This window comes from Grammomys surdaster, unplaced genomic scaffold, assembly GCF_004785775.1.
Source record: "Grammomys surdaster isolate TR1022 unplaced genomic scaffold, NIH_TR_1.0 171, whole genome shotgun sequence".
Taxonomy (NCBI): domain Eukaryota; kingdom Metazoa; phylum Chordata; class Mammalia; order Rodentia; family Muridae; genus Grammomys; species Grammomys surdaster.
This window is the reverse complement of record NW_021604619.1, coordinates 3,034,838-3,055,185: the sequence shown is the minus strand read 5'-3', so window position 1 is coordinate 3,055,185 and position 20,348 is coordinate 3,034,838. Positions and strand designations below refer to the sequence as shown.

At 38.3% G+C, this 20,348-nt stretch overlaps 1 protein-coding gene across 1 annotated transcript in view; it reads left to right on the top strand.

The window, feature by feature from the left end:
• The window catches only part of Col19a1 (collagen type XIX alpha 1 chain), a 298,384-nt gene that overhangs the window by 93,460 nt on the left and 184,576 nt on the right, over positions 1-20,348 (top strand). The window contains exons 11-12 of the mRNA XM_028767241.1: positions 12,520-12,573; positions 20,119-20,172. Coding sequence (XP_028623074.1) covers positions 12,520-12,573; positions 20,119-20,172 — 108 coding nt within the window. The remainder of the gene's footprint in view (positions 1-12,519; positions 12,574-20,118; positions 20,173-20,348) is intronic.

Sequence of the window (20,348 nt, the reverse complement as noted above, 5' to 3'; positions counted from 1 at the left end):
TTCCTTTCTTTCTTTCTCTTTCTTCCTCCCTCTTTCTTTCTTTCTTTCTTTCTTTCTTTCTTTCTTTCTTTCTTTCTTTCTTTCTTTCTTTCTTTCTTTCTTCCTTTCTCCTGGGATAGTTTAAGAAAGATTGGCTGTAGATATCCTTTGAAAATCAGATAATTCTTCTGTGAATACATCTAATACTGGACTGTTCTTTAATACCTGGAGTGATTTTTATTACTATTTCAATCTCGTTTGTTATGGTGTGTTTAGGTTGTCATTTCTGCTTGGTTTAATTTTAGTGGTTTAGTTGAACCTAGAAATTCATTCATTTCTTTTAGATTTTCTTGCTTAACAGAGTAAAGGTTTGACAGTATTACTTTATAATATTCTGAATGTCTTTGGTTTCTGTTGTAATGTTTCCCTATTTATTTTTGATTCTGTCAATTAGGCTCTGCTCTTTCTTTGGTTGTGTGTGCACACGTGCATGCATGCTGGCATGTGTGTTTGTGTCTATTTCATTGACCTTTTTGCTCAGATTTTTATCACTTCTTGACATTGGCTGGAACTAGATTTGGTTTAATCTTCTTTTTCCAAATTTTTGAGTTGTGTTTTTCCCCCATGGGCAGTTTAAATCCCCCTTACAGCAATTCATCCAGTGTGGCTCAGTGGTTTTGTTATGTCATGTCTTAATCTAAATTTAGGTCCAGAAATTTGTTTTATTTCTTGATTTCTTCTTTGACACATTCATTACTCAGTAATGAGTTGTTTTATCTCCATGAATTTGTATATTTACTACATATTTGTTTTTTGCCATTTTAAATTGTGTTACCTTGTAGTCAGATAGGGTACATGGAGCTGTTTCCGTCTTTGTGAATTTTTAAATATGTGCTTTGTGTCCCAGGACGTAGAAAGGTGTTCATGTAATGGTGAGTAGAGTCTGTGTTCTTTGGTGTTTGGGTAGAGTATTCTGTAGATATCTGTTAAGTCTATTTGAAATATGATGCCATTTAATCCTTTTTATCCGTCTATTTCTTGTCTGAATGATCTATCTGAGAAAGTGAGGTATCAGAATCACCTACTATTAATAAATTGGTTGATGCTGATCTGTATCTTTAGTTCCAGTGGTAGATAATTTTCTTAATAAAATTGGGTATATATAAATTTAGTATAGTTATGTCTTCTTGGTTAACTCTACCCACAGTTAGATTGAAATGTCTATGTTTACCTCTTCTGATTAGTTTTAGTTTGAAATATATTTGGTCAGATACCAGGATAACAGTGCCTGTTTGCTTCCTGATTCCATCTGATTGGAGTACTTTCACCTATCCTTTTACTATGAGGCAATACCTATCTTTAAAATTAAGATGTATTTCTTGAAAAAAAAAACCTATATAGACGGATTGTTTCTTAATTCATTCAATCAGCCTGTGTCTTTTGGTTGGAGAACTGAGGCTACTGATATTCAAAGTAATTATTGAAATATGTAAGCCCCACTCACCATGATGTTGAATTTCGGTGCTCATGTGTTCTCAGTAGAATTTTGTGCTTTAATAATTACGGATTCATATTTTCCCACAGTTTCTCAGCTATGCTCATTCCTTATTCATCCTGATATATTGCTTCCTTTGTTTTTCTTTAGGGTTAGTTTGGTGGATATAAACTCTGTAAGGCTGTCTATATCATGGAAACTTTCTCATTCAATTATAGCATATAGCTTTGTGTGTTATATTAGTCTAGGCTGTCTGTCACAGTCTTTTAGGATGTCGAATCCATTGCTTGAGGCTCTTCTGGCTTTCGAATTTTCCATTGAGAAAACTGTTATTCTTTTTTAAAATAATTTATTTATTTTTTTCAAATCATAATTCATTCACACAGGAGTTTTAAACACAGAAAGGCAGGACATGGGGAAGGGAATGACACTGGAGTGTGGGTGTTCAGGGGGAATACAGATATCTTTCAGAACAGGGTATTGGCTGGGTGAAGGTCCAGGGGACAGATCACTATGACTCTGCCTATGATTCACTTGTCCTTACCTAAGTTGGTATTGTCTGCCAAGGCTACCTATTTACAAGGTTTATGACTACTCAGGTTGGTAAATTTCCATGAAAGCTGCCTGTTTACAATAGCTTATAGCCATCTGTTTCAATGTTTTTCCACAGAGACCCAAGACTTGGTGTTAGTATACATGTATGACAGGCCTATTGCTGATTTTAGGCCTATGGCTGATTTTAGGCCTTCAGTGTGTGAGCAAGGATGGGTTTTCCTTTATACATGACTTGTGCTTTTTCTCTTATAACTCTCACTATACTTCCTTTATTGTGTATACTTAGTATTTTAACTATTACAATGCCATGGGAATTTCCATTTCTGGTTTTGTCTATTTGATGATCTACGTGTTTCATATATCCATGTAGGCGTTACTTTCTTTGGTTTGGAGGAACTTTACTTCTGTATTATTGGTAAAGATCTGGTCTATGCCATTGGCTTGGGATTCTTCTCCCTCATCTGTGCCTGTAATTCAAAGGTTTGGTGTTCTATGATTCCCTCCTTTTTCTTTTCCATGATGGTTTTGTTTTTATTTATTTTTTTCATACTTCTGGCTGGTTTGGTTTAGATGCTCTACTTTAGGTAGAGTTCTGATGTCCCTTAGGTAGAGATCTTTCTTAATTCACTCAGCTTCTTAGGCTGTCCTTTGAGTTTTCTAGCTGAGTTATTGATTCTTTCCATTCTATCTTCAGTGTGTGTGTGTGTGTGTGTGTGTGTGTGTGTGTGTGTGTGTGTGTGCAGGTGTGATTTCATGCGGAGCCTAGAGGACAAATTTAGGTGTCCTCCTCAAGTCCTCACCACCTTATGTTTTGAGACAAGGTTACTCACTGAAGCTGGAGTCCACTGGTTGGGCTAGGCTGGCTGACCTGTGGGCCCTGGAATCTACCAATTTATGCCTCATGAACTCTTAGATCAAGGGCTTGCATCCCACCTAGGGCTTTGATATTTGTTTTTACTAGGTACTAGGAGTCTGAACTTGGCTCCTCATGCTTATATAGATGAAACATCTCTCAAGTCAGTTTGAAATACCTTTTTCAGTGTGTAAAAGTCATTTATCACGAATATCCTGACATATCCATTCTATGAGGGCAGCAAAAATGGTGATATTTGAACTTTATTATTCTCCCAATTTTATTAGCTATAATATTTATGTAAGAAGAAACTTTCTTGAATCAACTCCCAGATTACCCCATGTTGTACATCAGTAAGAAGGTTTTGTTAAATATTTTCCTCTTTATATAGTTTTCAATACCAAGAAGAGTTTGAAGTCTGTAAATGTTTACCAATTATATTTTATTGTTTGGGTTTGGTATAATAGATCTGCTTTAATTCATTGACCTTGTCCTCATTGATACTACAATTGTCCCCTGTTTGATTAGTAAAAGAAATTTCACCTAGCCCCTGAGTCTTTTTGTCAGAGCCATTGATCTTTGTGAGCTGCAGCTGGTAGGATGACAGATCATTCAGGTTTTAATGTACTGCAGGGCCTAACTTAGCTTTTGTCTGCAACATAAACGTTCCCCAAGCATGACTACTTTTAGTGCTTTCTTTACTCTTGAATTCACGTGGCTTTCAATATTGTGGTTTCCCTTGCAAACTGCCGCAGGTTACTCTTCCCCAAACAGCAATAATGAGCTCTTCTATCTGCAGTGCCTAGTACAAGCCTTTGTATAATATTGGGATGCTGTCAATTTGTTTGACTATTTAACACTTCACAGCTTAAGTGGGCTTATCATTATAGAAATGTTTCCAAAGTTCAGTAGAGGTACCCCTGCTTGCATATTATAGCAATGACAATCTGATTTAGTTGAAAATGTTTTCCAATCTCAAATGTATAGTTGAGTGTGTTTCTTCAATCCAGGTCCAGTGACGAGAATTAAGCCACACAATTTATAATAATAGCAATAAGATAAACTCTTTAAAACAGTATATTTGGAAGCTAATTAAAATGTATAAATGTAAAAGCACTGATAAAATAGTCAGAGGTAGCACAGAAAAATATTCACATTTTTCTAAATGATTGAATGATAATAAGCTATTAAAGTATCACCTTACTCTTGAGATACCAAGAGTACGTGTTTCTGTGATTAAGGATACCATCTCATTTTCCTATATGTTATGTGACTCTTCTAGGAGACCTGGGCAAGTGTTTGTTCATTCTGAAGATGGAACATATCATAGAACAAGGAAATGATTCCATCCAAATCTAGCTTGGTGAACCAATGGATTTTTGGAGGTCCCTTACAGTAATATGGGTAACTGAAAGACAGAAAGGCTAATCCACTATGAGAAAAGACTTGAGAAAGCTTCCCACTGAAGGATCTTTAGTCCTCAGCGGCTGTTCACATAAGCTCAGGGAGCAGCTTTGAGACCCTGTAACTTTTCTGGACTTCCTGAGCCTTATTAGTTTTCTTAGCTTTTTGAGTCTGAATGAACTTTGATCCTCCTTCCTGAAGGACTGTTTCAACCCCGAGGGATGAACTTCACACAGATCATACTACTGTTTTCAATATCACAAATTTGTAGTAATGGATGTTTCTATTTTGACAAAAAAAAAAAAAAACAATTTATGGGCAGTTCATGAACACCTTTCACAAGAGGTTAGCTCAAAATAAGCCAGGAGTGAAGTGATACCCTCAGCTCAAGTTTATGGATAAAGAAACTACAGCTCAGGGGAAAAAAAGTCATGATTTTTTTTCTATCATAAAAGTCTTTATGCTCAGCATCTTGTTAATTCTAAGAGAGTAGCAATTCATTTTTAAAATGTACTTTAGAAACTTTCATTCTCAAACCAGCAAAGAAAAAAAAATTCTGTAATGCATTCATCCTAGTTAGACAAGAAATGAGTTAGAGACAGAGAAGAGAGCAGTGGCTCCCGGACCCAGTTGAAATTGGCCCACGATGATTATGGAGAATTCCCTGGATCTGTCATTCTGTCTGGATACCAGGCAGCAGCTGCAGAAGACTGAATTGCTTCTCTCAAATGTGTATCGAGTTTCATTTCCTTTCCGCATCAGCAAAATAAAATGAAATGGGGAATTTTGGAAATGGTCTGAAGTATTATTGCTGACATCGCTGTAATTTGGAAATGGTCAGACCATTACACAGATGATTTGGCAGTTTGGGGAATTTACTCTGCATGTGGCACCAGGCCTGCGTCAGTCTGACACTGTCACTTCAGATTCCATCGTTTTCCTCAGGATTCTCTGTGATCTTCATCAAAGAGTTGTTTGTGGGAGACCTACTCTGTGACTCTGTCCTTGTGTACATCTGAAAGCCACGTCAGTCCAGATTAGTAGCTTTGAAGAATGGCCCTTTTAATGTTTTATTTGATGTCTTGTTTTTGCCCATCATCTATCTCCTCTCTTGGACATCCCTTTGGGCTTGGCTTTCCCCCAAAGCACCACTCTCTTGCTCTCTCCCACTAGCTAGGATTTATCACTATGCTGCCTCCACCTGTAAAAACCAGCCACCTCTCCCGTACTCCCTTCTGCCTCTCTCCTCCATTCCTATTGTCTTTCTCTCTCATTTCTAGAGGACTTGTTTCTTACTATTTGTCATTCATCACCTAGAAACTGCAGTTGTACGTGATTGGAAATGGTAGGTTGTAACGTGCAGTTTGCTAATGTCCTGCACTGTCATGTTTCCCGTGGTTCACTGGTTAACTGCAGCCTGTCACCATCAGAAGTTATGGGAACGATTCTGAAAAAAATGCTTCTTTTGTCTCTATTCCAAAAATTTGGGTTTCAGGAGCCTGGAAATTCTGAGACTGTATTCGTGAACATGAGTGACCATTGCCTAGATGTATCTTTCCCAAAGGCTGACTCTCAAAGAGTCTTGAATTTTGCAGTGCTCATATAAATGCCAACTAGGCAGTTTTTCTCCTGCAACAATTAGCAGAGTTAACTGCTAGCCATGACTCTGGAAATAATAATAGACTTTAGGTTAAACCGTTTCTTAAATGGAACTGTCGACTGTTTGAGTCACCAAATCGTCACAAAGGCTGCATCTTTCTGGATCTGATGTTGTTACTTGTTTGGTTTCGTATAGTCCTGGCTGGCTGGCTTTCAACTCAAATCTGTAAATCCGACTAAGCTTGAGCTCACAGAGGTATGCCTGCCTCTGCTACTCAAGCGTTGGAATGAAAGGCCTGTGCACCACTCCTAGTCTGCTTTGAATGCCAATGAGTAGAGAAAAATTTTAGCTAGGCATGCATTTTTGTGTTTCAAGTAATAGACCTTACATTTAGTCCTTAGAGGTATTTTGAAGAACCCCACTGAATGTGTCTCATGTAAGGTTTATTCTTCAAATATATAATAGGAAACAGATCTCAAGAAACAGGGTTGTAGGAAGAAGGAGAGTGTGATAGGACTTAAGGGGGGAGTATTGGTTGTTGTTGAACTACTTCTACTGAGGGCACCTGAGCAAATGCTGCTGAGGCTGCTTCAGGAAATCCCAAAGATGATGGCTTGGAACTGTTCCTCTCTCGAAGCTGACATGCTGATTGGCTAACTCTCGTCATCTTTGATACTCAGGAACATCAATTCCTCACCTGTCTATGCTCTCTTGCCAGGGTCAAATTATTGGCTTCAGACCAATTCCAGAAATGTAAAATTAAAGAAAACGGCCAGGATCCAGTTTGAAACACATGGTGGCATTAGTGGTGTGCACAAGTTTATAGGAGCTGTCCGTCAGCTGCAGCTGAAAATCAACGAAAGTCCCAGGCCTGTGGACACAGGAAACTTAAACCAAATCAGTTTTTACTTTTACTGAACAAGTAACTTGGAATGGTGGAAGTTCTTTGAGCATGGAAGTTACTTAGAGTCTTTGACCTATACCAGCAAGTAGGGATGAAAATACTAACCAAAATGTGGCTTCTGAGAGAATTGAATGCAGTGCTTATGGAGCTGGGGAAATGGATTAATGGTTAAGGACATGTATTCATTTACATTTCTATCATGACAAGCACCAGAGCCAGAACAACTTACAAAAGAAAGCATTTAATTGGGCTTATATTTTCAGAAAGTTAGAGTTTACGATGGCACAGCAAAGGCCTAGTGGTAGGAAGAGCTGAGAGTTCACTTCTCTATCCACACAGGTAGGAGTCAGTGAAAGGCACACTGGGAACAGTCTTTTGAAAGCTCCTCTCCCCACTCATCCTCAGTGATACACTTCCTCCACCATGGTCCTACCTCCTAATCTTCCCAAACAATTCTACCAACTGGGATCCAAGTATCTGAAACATGAGTGGATGGGGGTCATTCTCATTCCAACGGCTCCAGAGCATATTTTTGTAGAGGACCAAAGTTTGGTTCCCAACCCCTGTATTGGGTGATTCGCAGCTACCTTTCATTCCAGTCCTGTGAGGATCCGACATCTCGGGCCTCTCTGCAGGCACCTGCTCTCATATGCACAGACACATTAAAAAAATCTGTCCTACGTAAAGCACAGATCCTGGTAGGGGAAGTATGTGCTCTTATGTTATTGATGGTATCTATAGAAATGTACAACACTGATGTTAATAACTACCTATTTATACAGACATTCCAGGGTTAATTAATACACTGTAAAAAGGACTTTGCTACTTGATGACACGATCTAATCTTAACATGTGTTTCATGAAAGAACAGACAGTGGGAAAGTCATCAGTGACACTTAACTCCCATGCGTCCTCCCTAATTTGGTTAAAATTGACTAGAATTCTTTTGGTTAGAATTGATTTTAGGTTCCCATAAGTCTAACTTTCCAGGGTTTTATTTTTAAAAATATTTCCAGACACTCTGTGTCTTTTAAAAAATATTTTATCTTTTAAAACTAAGTCAAATACCAAGAAACAACCTCCGCTCCTCCTGCTTGCTAACTTCCTCTGGTGTCCAAGTAAGTGCTTCTTAAATCTGAGATGAAACTTTGAATGCTACGTTTTTGGTTGTTGGTTTTTTTTTTTTTTTCATGCTCATTTCCCTCCAGTGGAGAGAAAGAAGCAGCTGGTTACTATTTTCAACTTTCTTTTGTTTGAGATGTATTAAATATGCAACACATGAATGTATGTTTTTTTTTCTTGTCTGGATTTAAAACCCACCACTTCATTTTTGCAAACAATGATAGAATTTAAAACAGAAAACTGATGGAGATTATCTGCATCCAGCATAGGACCTGACCAGTTGATTCCAGTTAAAACAAACTTGGCATCTAACATCTATGTGCTTCTTTGATGTCTTTTCCCCTACACACTTAGCCTGACTACCAGTTAGAATATACTTCTTTCTCTAATGAATAATGAAAATTCTTCCTGTTAATTATTTTAATCAATCTGCCAACAAATATTATTTTTCTAATTTATTCTTGATTTAGATAGTAGTAATCTCATTAGTTTACTAATAATTTATCAAACATGTTACTTTTTCTGTATTATGGAAATCTTGTTCCATGCCTGGGGTTGCACTGTCTGCCCTGAGCCCTGGCTCAACTATCCATCCTTTTCATCGTTTGATACTTACAAGGTGGCTGTGGCTGTTTGATCAACCCAGAATTAAGTGCCAGGCTGCACAGTTCATTCCTTCTTTTCATTCTTTTATTGCAACATGGTTCTGATCACTGAAATGCTTCATTTCATAAATATATCACATATATACAGTATGTATGCAATAAATATATCAATGGTGTTCTTCACTGGAATTAGCATTGCCCTATAGGGGATATTTAGAAATGTCTGTAGACATTCTTATTTGCTATTACTGAGGAGACATGGAGTAGAAGACAGCCTGGCTTCTGAACTATAGTTAAAAGAGGCCTGGGATGATGCTGAACACCCAGTGTAGGAGACACCCTAAAGCAGAGAGTTGCCAAGAGTTCTGAGGTTAGACCACACAGAGGACAGGTAGATAGGTATGTAGGTAGAGAGTAAACTGAACTATACTATGTACTATGACACTACCAATTGCACACCCTTCGATAAAAACACTGACCATCCTATTTTTCTTTGTAAAAAGTATTTATTTATTTGTTTAGTGTTTCAGGAAGTGAGTGTGTGTGCACATGCACACACACGCACACATGCACACACTAACACATGCACAGGCACATGGGTTCATGTTTGTCCATGAAGACCAAAGCAAGCATAGCCCCTAAGAGCTGGTGTTGCAGGCAGCTATGAGGCATCCAGTGTTAGTCCTGGGCACAAAACTCAGCATTCTGGAAGAGCAGCAAGCACTCTGGACCACCAAGGTGTCTCTCCAGCCCTTGTGTGTCTTCTGAGACCCACACTATGAACATTTTAAGCAACTTTGCCTCTTTCTTTGAAGAGATCCAGATGTGTTGCATTTCAGCCTCATAATGTTTTTATGTTTTGAAACAAATGAATTTAATGCATTTAAAATGCTGGCTTTAAGTCAGGGTGCCTGAGCTGAATTAGGGATCTTGGAATATGACTTAAAATCTCTTGTCTTTGGTTTACTCCCATGTAGAATGTTGGTGCTTACTGTAGATTAAATTTTTTATTAACTCGAAATCACCTTGAAGTGGTACATGCTGCTTCTTTGGCTTTCTGTTACAATGCACCCTCTTACCCTACAGGATTAACTTCATCAGCCTAACAGCTCTGTTTGCTGCAGCACCACTATCACCACATCAGCATCAGCAGCATTTCAGCCACCGTCTTCACCATCACCATCCTCTCCATCACCATCCTCACAAATCACAAATGCTCGTCTCCCTTTGTCCATCTTGAAGCCAGTGCCAAGGTTTCCAATGTCCTATAAGAATATACGCTTTTAGCTCTATTTTGAGGTGCTAGAAGTCAGATCCCAGATTTCTCACAACTTATGCTAGGCATATGACGTCCTATAGAACTGAATTACTGTTTGAGTTATTTCAAACTCGAGATTGTGTTTGTGGTCAAATACGTTTTAAATTCTGATGATGGTTCCCATAAAATCCTATTTTCTTCCTGTGACAGAAATGTCACCCCACTTTTACAAACAACTGTTATGTGCCTTATGGACAACATTTTTCATAAATAGATAAGTATTTTCTTCTCTGTCAATGGGACTCTTTTTTAGAATTTATTTTTTGTATATGGGTGTTTTGCCTGCATGTATGCCTGTATATCATACATATGTGCCTGGTAACTTTGGAAGTCAGAAGAGAATGTCAGATCCTCTGGGGACTAGAATTACAGACAGATTTGTGTTCCCATGTGGGTGCTAGGAAAAGAAGCTGAGACCTCTGGAAGAGCAGCCAGTGTTCTTGACTGACAAGTCATCTCTTCGGCCCCGTGAATAGGAGTCTTGTCATTAGAATCTGCAGATTTTTAAGGTCCATTTGCACACCCCGTTAGTCACATGTTATAGTGCAAGACTCACAACTCCTAAGCTTTCTGTCACAGGTAACAGTCTCTGTCCAGATCGTCACGGTTCAGGTGCATGTTCTGTGACATGACAGAAAATGTGTGGAGCTCAATGAAATGAGATTTCTTGAAATGTGTCTAGGACAATTGAGAGACGGTTCTTAAAATTAGGTTCATTCATGGTGTTTTGGTTGGGTTTGGGTTTGGGTTTGGGTTTGGGTTTGGGTTTGGGTTTGGGTTTGGAGAGTAGTGGTAGATAAGTCCTGCATGTTGTCACACACAGTGGGAATCAGAGGACAGCTCAGGGGGTTAATTCCCTCCCTGCACTATGTGGGATGAAGAGATTGATCTCCTGTCCCACAGCTTAGTGGCAAGTGTCCTTACCCACTGGGCCATCTCATTGGATAGAGAATCAATTTTTAACTTTTTAAAAAGATATTAATCCAAGGAGACACATGTGGCCAGTGGCCACTGAGACTCTAGAGTAACTCCTTACCTGATATTTTAAGTTTAAAATGCTCACTGCATTTGGAGTCTCTATGTGCTATGAAAATTGGGGTTGTTCATTTTATTTTACGTGTGTATGTGTGTGTGTGCATTATACTGCAGGGGTCATGTATACTTCATTTCATTATATGCTAATAAGCTTATAATTTCTTAAAATTAGGTGCTTAATTTAATATTTTTGCAAGAAAAATAACAATGCTCATCAAAAAATTTTTCAAAGATTATAAGTCAAGAAAATCACCTTTGTGATGCAAAGCAGATATAGTACAACCTGTTCATAGCTTACACACATACAACATACACTGCATACACAACACACTATACACACACATACACACACTAAACACACGCACACACTATACATGCACACTCTCTACACTCAACACACATTCTATACACAGCACATTGTACACAAAATACTGAAGTCCGACCTGAAGTAAAACATTCATAATCACAAAAATGCATCAACTACCCACTTTAATTGTTTTGATGGTTTTTTTCTGCTATTATTCCCAAGACCCGTAGAAAGTTGATATGTAGGTAAGGATAAACAAACTAGCATTTTTTTTTAAGAAATTGAATTGCACTATAGGTTTACATGCTATGCCAATAAATATATGTACATTTCAGACAGAAATCAAGCAAAAATATTATCTCACTATTGTTATGTAACATAGGACTATGATGTAGATGATCATCTTGAACAATTGTGACTTAATAAGAACATATGCCATCTGCCAGAAGCCCTTATTAATGGTGGAGCTTATGAGGTATCTCCACCGTCTATGCCAGGTTTTTGACTGGCTTGGTCTTGTGCTGGTAACTACGGGTGCTATGCATTTGCGACTATGGTAACTATGTCTTGTCCAGCAGACACTTCACAGACTCCTCTGCCTCCTTCCCTTTCTGCCTTCTTCCCCACAAAAGTTACCTAAGCTTTGGTGTGGGAGGGATATAATAAAGATGCCCCAATAGGAATGAAGACTCAATCTATAAAATAAAATAAAGTAAAATTTAATAAGAGTGCATATTGGTTGAGATGTATACACTAGATATTTCAATTTGTTCTTTGAGTTCTACTATTTAGATACCAATAACTTTGAAATAACTATGAAATAAACATAATATGACTTTTGTAGCTGCACCATAGTTCATTTATCTACGTGTGATAATTTATTGGATCGGGTCCTTATTCCTGGGCATGTGGAATGTTTCTCGTAAATACCACTGTGCATTGCTATAAGGTGCCTTACTCTTTTCATCTGGTTATTTCCTTAGGATACATTCTTAAAGTAAAAAATCACAGGGCCAGGTGGAGGGAACTGATTTAAGAGCCTTGATATATATTACCAAATTGCCCTCCGGAAAGTTCTTCCTTGCTTATAGAAGAGAAGAAATAATCCATCTTCTAAGTCTACCCTGATCATTTTTATGTAGTGTTCCTTTGAACCTTTTGAACTACTCTGGTTTTTAGGGCTGAGAATTGCTTATTTTGAAATTCATGTTTCTTTCAGGGGATTAGCAAATTTATCACTTCGTTACATATAGAACCAAATGACATAGCTCTCTTGATTTTTCTTAGTAAAGGTTTTGAAATATGACACTTTTGTTTTATTGTTTAAATTATTTCTTTCCAGGGTGAACCAGGAGCCAAAGGAGACACTGGTCTGGCTGGCCTTAGTGGACAAGATGTAAGCCTAATTCTCTTTTCAATAATGTTCTGTTTAGATTTTACCACTGAAATATTCTTTCTAATGCAATTAAATCTGGCTGTCCTTGGCAGAGTCAGCCACAGTCAAACAAAAGGAAGGATGGAGGCAGATTTTTACACAGCTATTTTACAGCAGTGTTTTAGTTTCATTACTGGGCTCTCCAAGGCTTCATTTGTCTCATGAATGTCTTTTCTTCGTCTTTATTACTTGCTGATTTTTTTAAAAGCCTTACTTTCATTATCAATTTCTTTTTACATATGTTCAGCAGTGACCTGTGTTCCCAGCTGGTGTTCATAGTCTATGTCACCCAGGTTTCCTTCTAGAGACAGGCTGTGTCTGTAGGATTGCGTTTATGTAGAGAGGGGAAGGGAGAAGAGGGAGGCTGTGTACTAGGCTCATATGCCCTTCCAGAATGCAGTGACCCCTTCACCACCCCATTCAAGAGTGCTTCAAGTTAAGCATACTACAGCCTTTGACATGTTTAAATCCAATTCATATCTTCCCCTTTTTCTAGACAGCTCTTGCCCCTTCTTACAGAGTGCTACCATAGATCTTAGAATGAAATTTGTACAATAGGTTAACTTTCCATTTTTTTAATGTGCCTTATTCAAATCAACAGTCACCCCTTTCTGTTGAAATCAGATTGAACTGGGACCTTTCAGTGACAATCCTTATCCTCCGTTCATATTCTCACTTATACATGCACTGCTTATGTAACTTAAAGGACTACATTACCTACTTTATGAATCAGGTATAAAGAAATACTACCTAGAGTTCTCTTGGTTCAGTTTCATCATGCCTGGAAGCCTTTGAAATCCTTGCCACACCTATAGGTATTGTGAAATCCATCTTGTGTGCAGTAGACCTTCACAACAGAAAGACAGCCTGAAGACCAATCTTTGGGGACTGTGGAGGAAGTTCATAAGAGATTTGCTTCCAAAAGAGAAGCGCCCAAGGAGTCACCCCTGGCACAAGATTCTTAATGCCACCCATGGCTTTAACTCCTTGCATATTTCCCAAGAGAATCCACTCACTTTGTTACAGTGACACTGGTCCTTCATGCTTTCTGCCTTTGCAGTGAGTTTCCTAGACTGCGTTAGGCACTGGAACCAGTGGTTTCCAGCCGAGGAGTCTGTACATACTTTCATCGACTTCCCTTGCTATATCAGGATGATGATCCATTTGTTTAAATGCGGCGTCTCACCTACTTGATAACAATGCATAATGGTACTCCGTTCAGTGCTAAGAGTACTGCACCATAAGCAAAAGTCCATATTTTACCCTACCTGTTCCATTCATTGAATAAGGCAAGACAGATGGAGAGTGCACTTGTGGGGAAATAGGTATTCCTCTTGAATGGGATTATCCTGCAAGAGTCAACCACAACTCCAGTAAGAAAGGTTCTATTCCTTGCACCCTGTAATTCCTTAAGACTACGGAGTACACCACCAAGAAAGAAACAGTCCATTAATTTGCTCAGCCTGCTATAACCCTTTGATCTAGCATGCCAAAAAGCTAACAGAAGACTGTTTCAAATTTCTAATAAAAGTAGTTTCTGAAAAAGAACGGCCATAGCATCTTCACAGCTAATAAGACTAAAGAAGAAAGCAAGCTCTGATTACTTGCTCCTGTTTCTTGGTCATGGCTCCTGAATATCTTGGGGAAAATCAAGGAAGAAAAACATCATCTACCTGTCAACTACGAAAATAGTAAAGTCAGCCTTTAATTCTGAATGCTTGACAGAAAGGTCTCATTTTCCCACGAAATCATCTCCTTCACCACTGCCTGTTCTTCAGGGCGAAACATCTGACTGAAAAACCAAAGCATTTCAGCACTGTGACAATTCCTGCTGACCTTGTGATTACAGGCACACCTTTTAGGGAATATATGGTATGTTAATGGTGATTTTAAATCTCACTAAAGCTGAGTCACTATAGGGATTTTAGCTTCCAGAATATTCAGTTAGAATGCAAGTGAGCAAATTCAATATACTAAGCTTGCCACCTTCTAAGCTACTTTCTACATTACAGTGATTTGTAATGATTTAATATTTCCACTAAATGAATTCAAACAGGCCTGTCTTGATAGTTTTCACTGTTGCATATTGGATTTAGTGTGGTGTGATGTATTGTATAATATATCTTTCTGTGCCAACTTTTTCACAAAATAGCTAGCCTACTTAGTTTAGAAAAAGGAAGCACACTGTGGTTCATTCTTTTTCAGCTGTGCGCTGTGAGTTTTGGGATCTCTGCCATGTGAGATTTTATATATCTGTATGATAAAATTTAATTTAAAAAGAGTCCATGGATTTGAAAGAGAGCAAGGAAGGATCTGTGGGAGAGTTGAGAGGGAGTGAGGAAAAGGCAAGGGGAAATAATGTTGTAATTATATTATAAGCTCTAAAATAAAAAAAGTAAAGCGGAATATTTTGTGTCCTCAAGGTTCTTGAGTAATATTAAATAGCCTTTATTCATTGAGACAGCAAAAATTCTCTCTCTCTCTCTCTCTCTCTCTCTCTCTCTCTCTGTGTGTGTGTGTGTGTGTGTGTGTGTGTGTGCTTGTGTGAACTTGTATGAACTTTGGGTTTAAATTCTAAAATTTTAATAAACGTATTTCCAATGCTGTACAAATGATGGATACTAAGCCAATATAGAAATTGCAAAATGTTAAAATTTCTACAATTTACCTTTCAAAACATAAGATCTTGTTTTATTGGATAGTTAAGTGATTCTGACTGTTATCTAGCAGGAAACGAATTCAACAATAATATTTTAGAACAGACTTGAGATACTATGTATGTATCCTGTTGTAACCATTGAACCAGGCTGTCTGGTTTGAACCCCAGCTCTTCCAGTAGGTCACATTACTCTATTCATCCTCTTAGTTTCTTTATTTGCACAATGGGAAAATCAGACTGTTAGCACTTGCCAATGTCCTGGGAGAATCAAAGGAGTTATCATGCATGTGGCAGTAGAAGAGTGCTCAGCACACATAAGAATTGTGTGAGCAATCATTCTCTGTTACCAAAAGCTTTTAGATGTGACATATTATCTTTAATAGATACCGCTTTCATTATTCCCTTTCCATTCAACCTCAGAAATGTAGGTTTCACTCATTCAGCTTAGTCTCCTCTTTGTTTATTTTGATCTTCGAAACATCCTACAACAAAAATCACTGTAACTGACATTTCTTCAATTATCACACAAATCTCCGTACACCAGTGTGATCTGTACTACTAATCAGAAAAACCTTGAAATCACAAAACCAGAACGTATCATCTGGTGACAGCTATTGCCATTGCTAGGAAACAAGATTAGAACAGTAGATAGGACAAGGAATTAATTGGTAGCTTAAATTTTTAAATAAATAATATTTTATACTATCTGATTTTTTAAAAATGCTATATTATATGCACAGTAGATTTTTCCCAATAACAACTCTGCAGTCTGTTAGCTTTATGTATCAACATCCCTCGGCTCTTAGTTTGCCTTTAGGGAAAATGTCCCAGCTCACATTCCATGCAGATACAACTACCATGCTTCAGGGAACACTATTACTGAGATCCCTAATAATAGGTACCCATCCATGTCTCAAGTTTAAAGTCCACTTCATTTGATGTTTTGTGCTTTTTAACTTAAAGTTTTATAGATTAAAAAAAGAAACTTTCGTAGGTGAATACTGTATTTGCGATATTCTCCTTCTTCCATCTTTCCCTCTAACTCCTCCCATATCTCCACACCAATCCTGAGTTTGCAACCTCTTCTATAATTTTTCTACACACACACACACACATACACACACACACACACACGCCAGGACCAACTGAGCCCATTGTATGATGTCCTTATGTACATGTGTTTAGAGCTGATAACTTCTTAAGGATTGGATAACCCATGACTGGGCACATCCCTTGGGGGAGAAGATGTCTTTCATACAGCCATTGATTGCTGATAGCTCTTCATCTGGAGATGGGGCCTTGTGAAATTTCCCTGACCTCCACTAGCTAGTCAACAGGTGTTGTCATTATGCCGGTATTGTTAAGGCAACCATATTGTCAAGGTTTCGTGGCCTCGACTCTGCTACCTAGAAGGCACAGCTCAGGCATTAAAGACTAACACTCACATTTCTAAACATGTTTTATTCTTTTGTGCTGTGTCCTTTTTCTCCCCTCGGGCACTCAGTAACATTGATAGCTGCAACAGCATGACAGGAGGAGAAATATCGTACTTACAGAAAGCATTACCGAGCTGCTTTTCAGAGACTATTACAAACCCATTGCCTTAACATCAGGGTACTTTGTCACAGGGGACATGAGTTACATGGTCTACTTCCATGGCCATAGCAGTAGGAGCTTGATAGATACAGTGCTTCTCCACTGCATTTTATTCTCTATGACTAAAAGCACAGTTGTTACATATCTGTCAACCTGTGTGTGAAACACCACAAAAAGCACTATTAATTATCCCTTACTTGCCCTAAAAAATAATACATAACCTTTGTTAAGAGACAGCCATCTACTCACTGTTCTTACAACTATGATTCTGAGCATCTCTTCAAAATAATTATTGTGCATACTTTTTTTTTTTTTTTTTTGCAGATACCCTGACTACCTAGAATTAGGCAGTAAACACTATTCTTGTCCTGACTCCCAAATGCCATATTGCAAAGTCTTGGAGCACATCTAATAAATTTGACGGCTAGTAGCATTGAAGTGTTACACTGGCCTCCCACTTAATTAAAAAAAAAAATCCTTCCCATAGCTACATGCTTTGACCTCTGACTGTCCTTGATTTCATACCATACGTCATAAGACGCTACCTTAGCGACATTTCTACTTGCTGTTTACATCACCTGCACACATTTCCCTAGGACTGTTCTGGGACTGAAACTTTCTAAGACAGCAGCATCCTTCATGCAGAGGTGGTTTCTAACCATCCCATCTGAGGCAGCGCTCTCCAGCATTTGTCTCATTATGTCTACTGAAATCCTTTCTGTCCATCTCACAAGTCTTATAAATGGCAAGAATCTTAACTTTGTGGAAGAAAAATACCTTTATTTATTTATTTATTTACTTGAAGCAAGGAAGACTTTTTATTCAAAACAGCTGTAACAGGGGAGTTGCAGTAAGAGAGGGTGTCATGCGCATCTCCAGATACAAGGAGGACCCAGTCGAAGTTGCAGACAGCATCATAGAGGAGATAGTGTATGGGGTAATTACTATAGAGAAATATCAAGTACAGCACAGTTCTGGTCTAGAGGAATTCTTTTTAAAGACACCCAAGAACTAGATGTCAAAGAGAGGAGACGAAGAGCAGATTCAGTTAATCCTGAGATTTGCTGGAGAAAAACCAATTCCACCATATGGTCCAGATTTAAAGTAAAATTTATTTAATAGTTACTACTGACCAAGAGATGGACTTTTGTTGTGCCCATTCCCTGGAACTTCCCCCATGAAAATTGCCTCAAGCCATGAGTTGTAGGGGTTTATATGGACAAATCTATAGGCCACCATATACTTTCCCATGAGGCTTTATTATTTTTCGAGAACTACAGCTTCCAGCATTTCAGGAAGTTACCTAGTCCTTGTGCAGAGGTGGGGCTTATGGGTTAATTTAAGGTTTTGCAATTCCAAATATGGAAGAGTTTTGTAAGCTTTTAGATAACCAGGTTGAGCAAGCCAAGGGCAAGACAAGGGCACGGTCCAGACTTATGAAGAGGACTCAGAGGAGTCTGTTTAGCATTAGGTAATAGAGGTAACTTTTGTTCCCACCTTCTTCTCTTGTGTCTGATTCCCAAAGTGGTGCAGAAACATAGAGAAAGCTACCAACTCAAGGCAAAAGTAAGTATGTTACAGTTTCAATTAGCCATGGTGGAGAAAAGTAAAAGAAACTGGCAAAATTACTTTTACTAATATATATATTACTTGATGCGTTATTGCCAACGTTATCATTTCAATGAATAGTATAAAATGTATTAGTGAACTATCTAACATTATTTTCTCATACTACTCATTATAAACCAAACTGGAAGTACAGCTCAGCAGTAAAGAACTTGACGGCATGAGCAAGGCTCTGGGCTCAGTCCTTATCACTGAGAAGAATGGGGTTAGACAAGAAGAACAACCAGTGTGCAGCTACTTTATCAGACAGTATAGGTCTAGGGGAGTGAGTGACCACAAGGTACCTGGAAGGAAGGTACGTGGTAGCCACGTGGATAAGTGACTGATTGAAATCCATTCTCAGAAATGGCACTTGTCTCCTCATAAGAGGCTAGATTATTCTTCTGCCAGGTTTTGCTCTCAAGTGTCTACTGCTTTAGAAAGGAATAGATAGCTATTCCAAACAATATTCCAAATAAGGTGTAATAGAACACTACATTTTAAATGCTATTTATTAAACACTAAATATTGATTAAAATATATTAAGGTATTTATTCATTTCAAAGTTTGCTTGTTTGTCTGTTTGTTTTTTCAAGTTGAGTGACGTTTTATCCATCCCTGGTTCTTGTTGAAGTCTGACATGGTTTTCACATTCTTTGAGCAGCAATATTGTTTCCTCTAATTATTTTCATTGATTTGGTTTGTCTTTGGATTCTTTATTGAATACCTGTGGGTGCTGGGGTGTGCTTTATCTATTCACCACAAAACTCCTAGGCAGTGATAGCTAGATCCCTCAGGTAGGAACAGGAAGACGTGTAGACACACTGTATGTAACATTACTCACAAATGCTTCCTTTTCCATTATTATTTTTCCCTCATCCCATGTGTTTAAAATGAAGGACAGTATCATCCCTATTAACACACAGTCAGGATGTATCCATCCGACTCACCTTCTGTTTCCATGTGGCCATCACCAACCAAGTACCCAGAAACACCCAAGAATCAGGAGGATTTGTGAAAAAAAATTATCTGACAAATTTTCTGTCTCATGTAGTTCCATTTGATATCTTTATAAATCCAGGATTTCTTTAAGTAAAATAATTTTAAAAACTGAAACATAGTTTCAAATGGACAAGATGCTACATTTTCCCTCCAGCCCAGTGAGCCACAGAAGAATGCAGCCTTTGTAGCCCTCCTCCTAATAATTAAATTTCTTGATACAGACATGAACATGTTTTTTGATGTAACTCATGAATTTCTTGGCAAGCTTTATAAAGGCTAAATCAATGCTAAATCAGAGGTATTTACAACATCCACAAATTTAATCCAAAGAGGATATTTCAAAGCTCATATAGATCTAAATGATGGTCCCCCAGATGGTGAATTAATGTAATTTTAGCAGGAAGCAAAGTTGCACAAATATGCAATATTGAGGCCCCGCACTGGTTTAATGTATCTGAAGCCACCACAGCGCAGATGGTGCTTATCACAGTGGTGCCAGTTGCCTGTTTCCGTACTAGAAAGGAAAGAATGGGATTTGGGAGTTCAGGGGAGCATGAATCAATTGCTTTGTTACTAATAATTGAAATAATTGAAGCTTCTGGTGACTCTTCCATAGAAAATTATTTTTGTTATGTTCCTTTCAGGGTTTGAAAGGTGACTCGGGTCCTCAAGGTCCACCTGGCCCAAAAGGAGAAAAGGTACTGTAGCTACTCGAAAGTCCCCACCCCCACACACACATATACGTGCACACCTTAAAGTGAGTGACTTCTTGTAGATCCTATCTGGTTACACAAACATCCTGACAGTGGCGGAAGGCTGTTGTGTGTAAAGCTTCTGGGTGAGGAAAGCCTTTTGGTTGCCTCAGTGCGAGAGA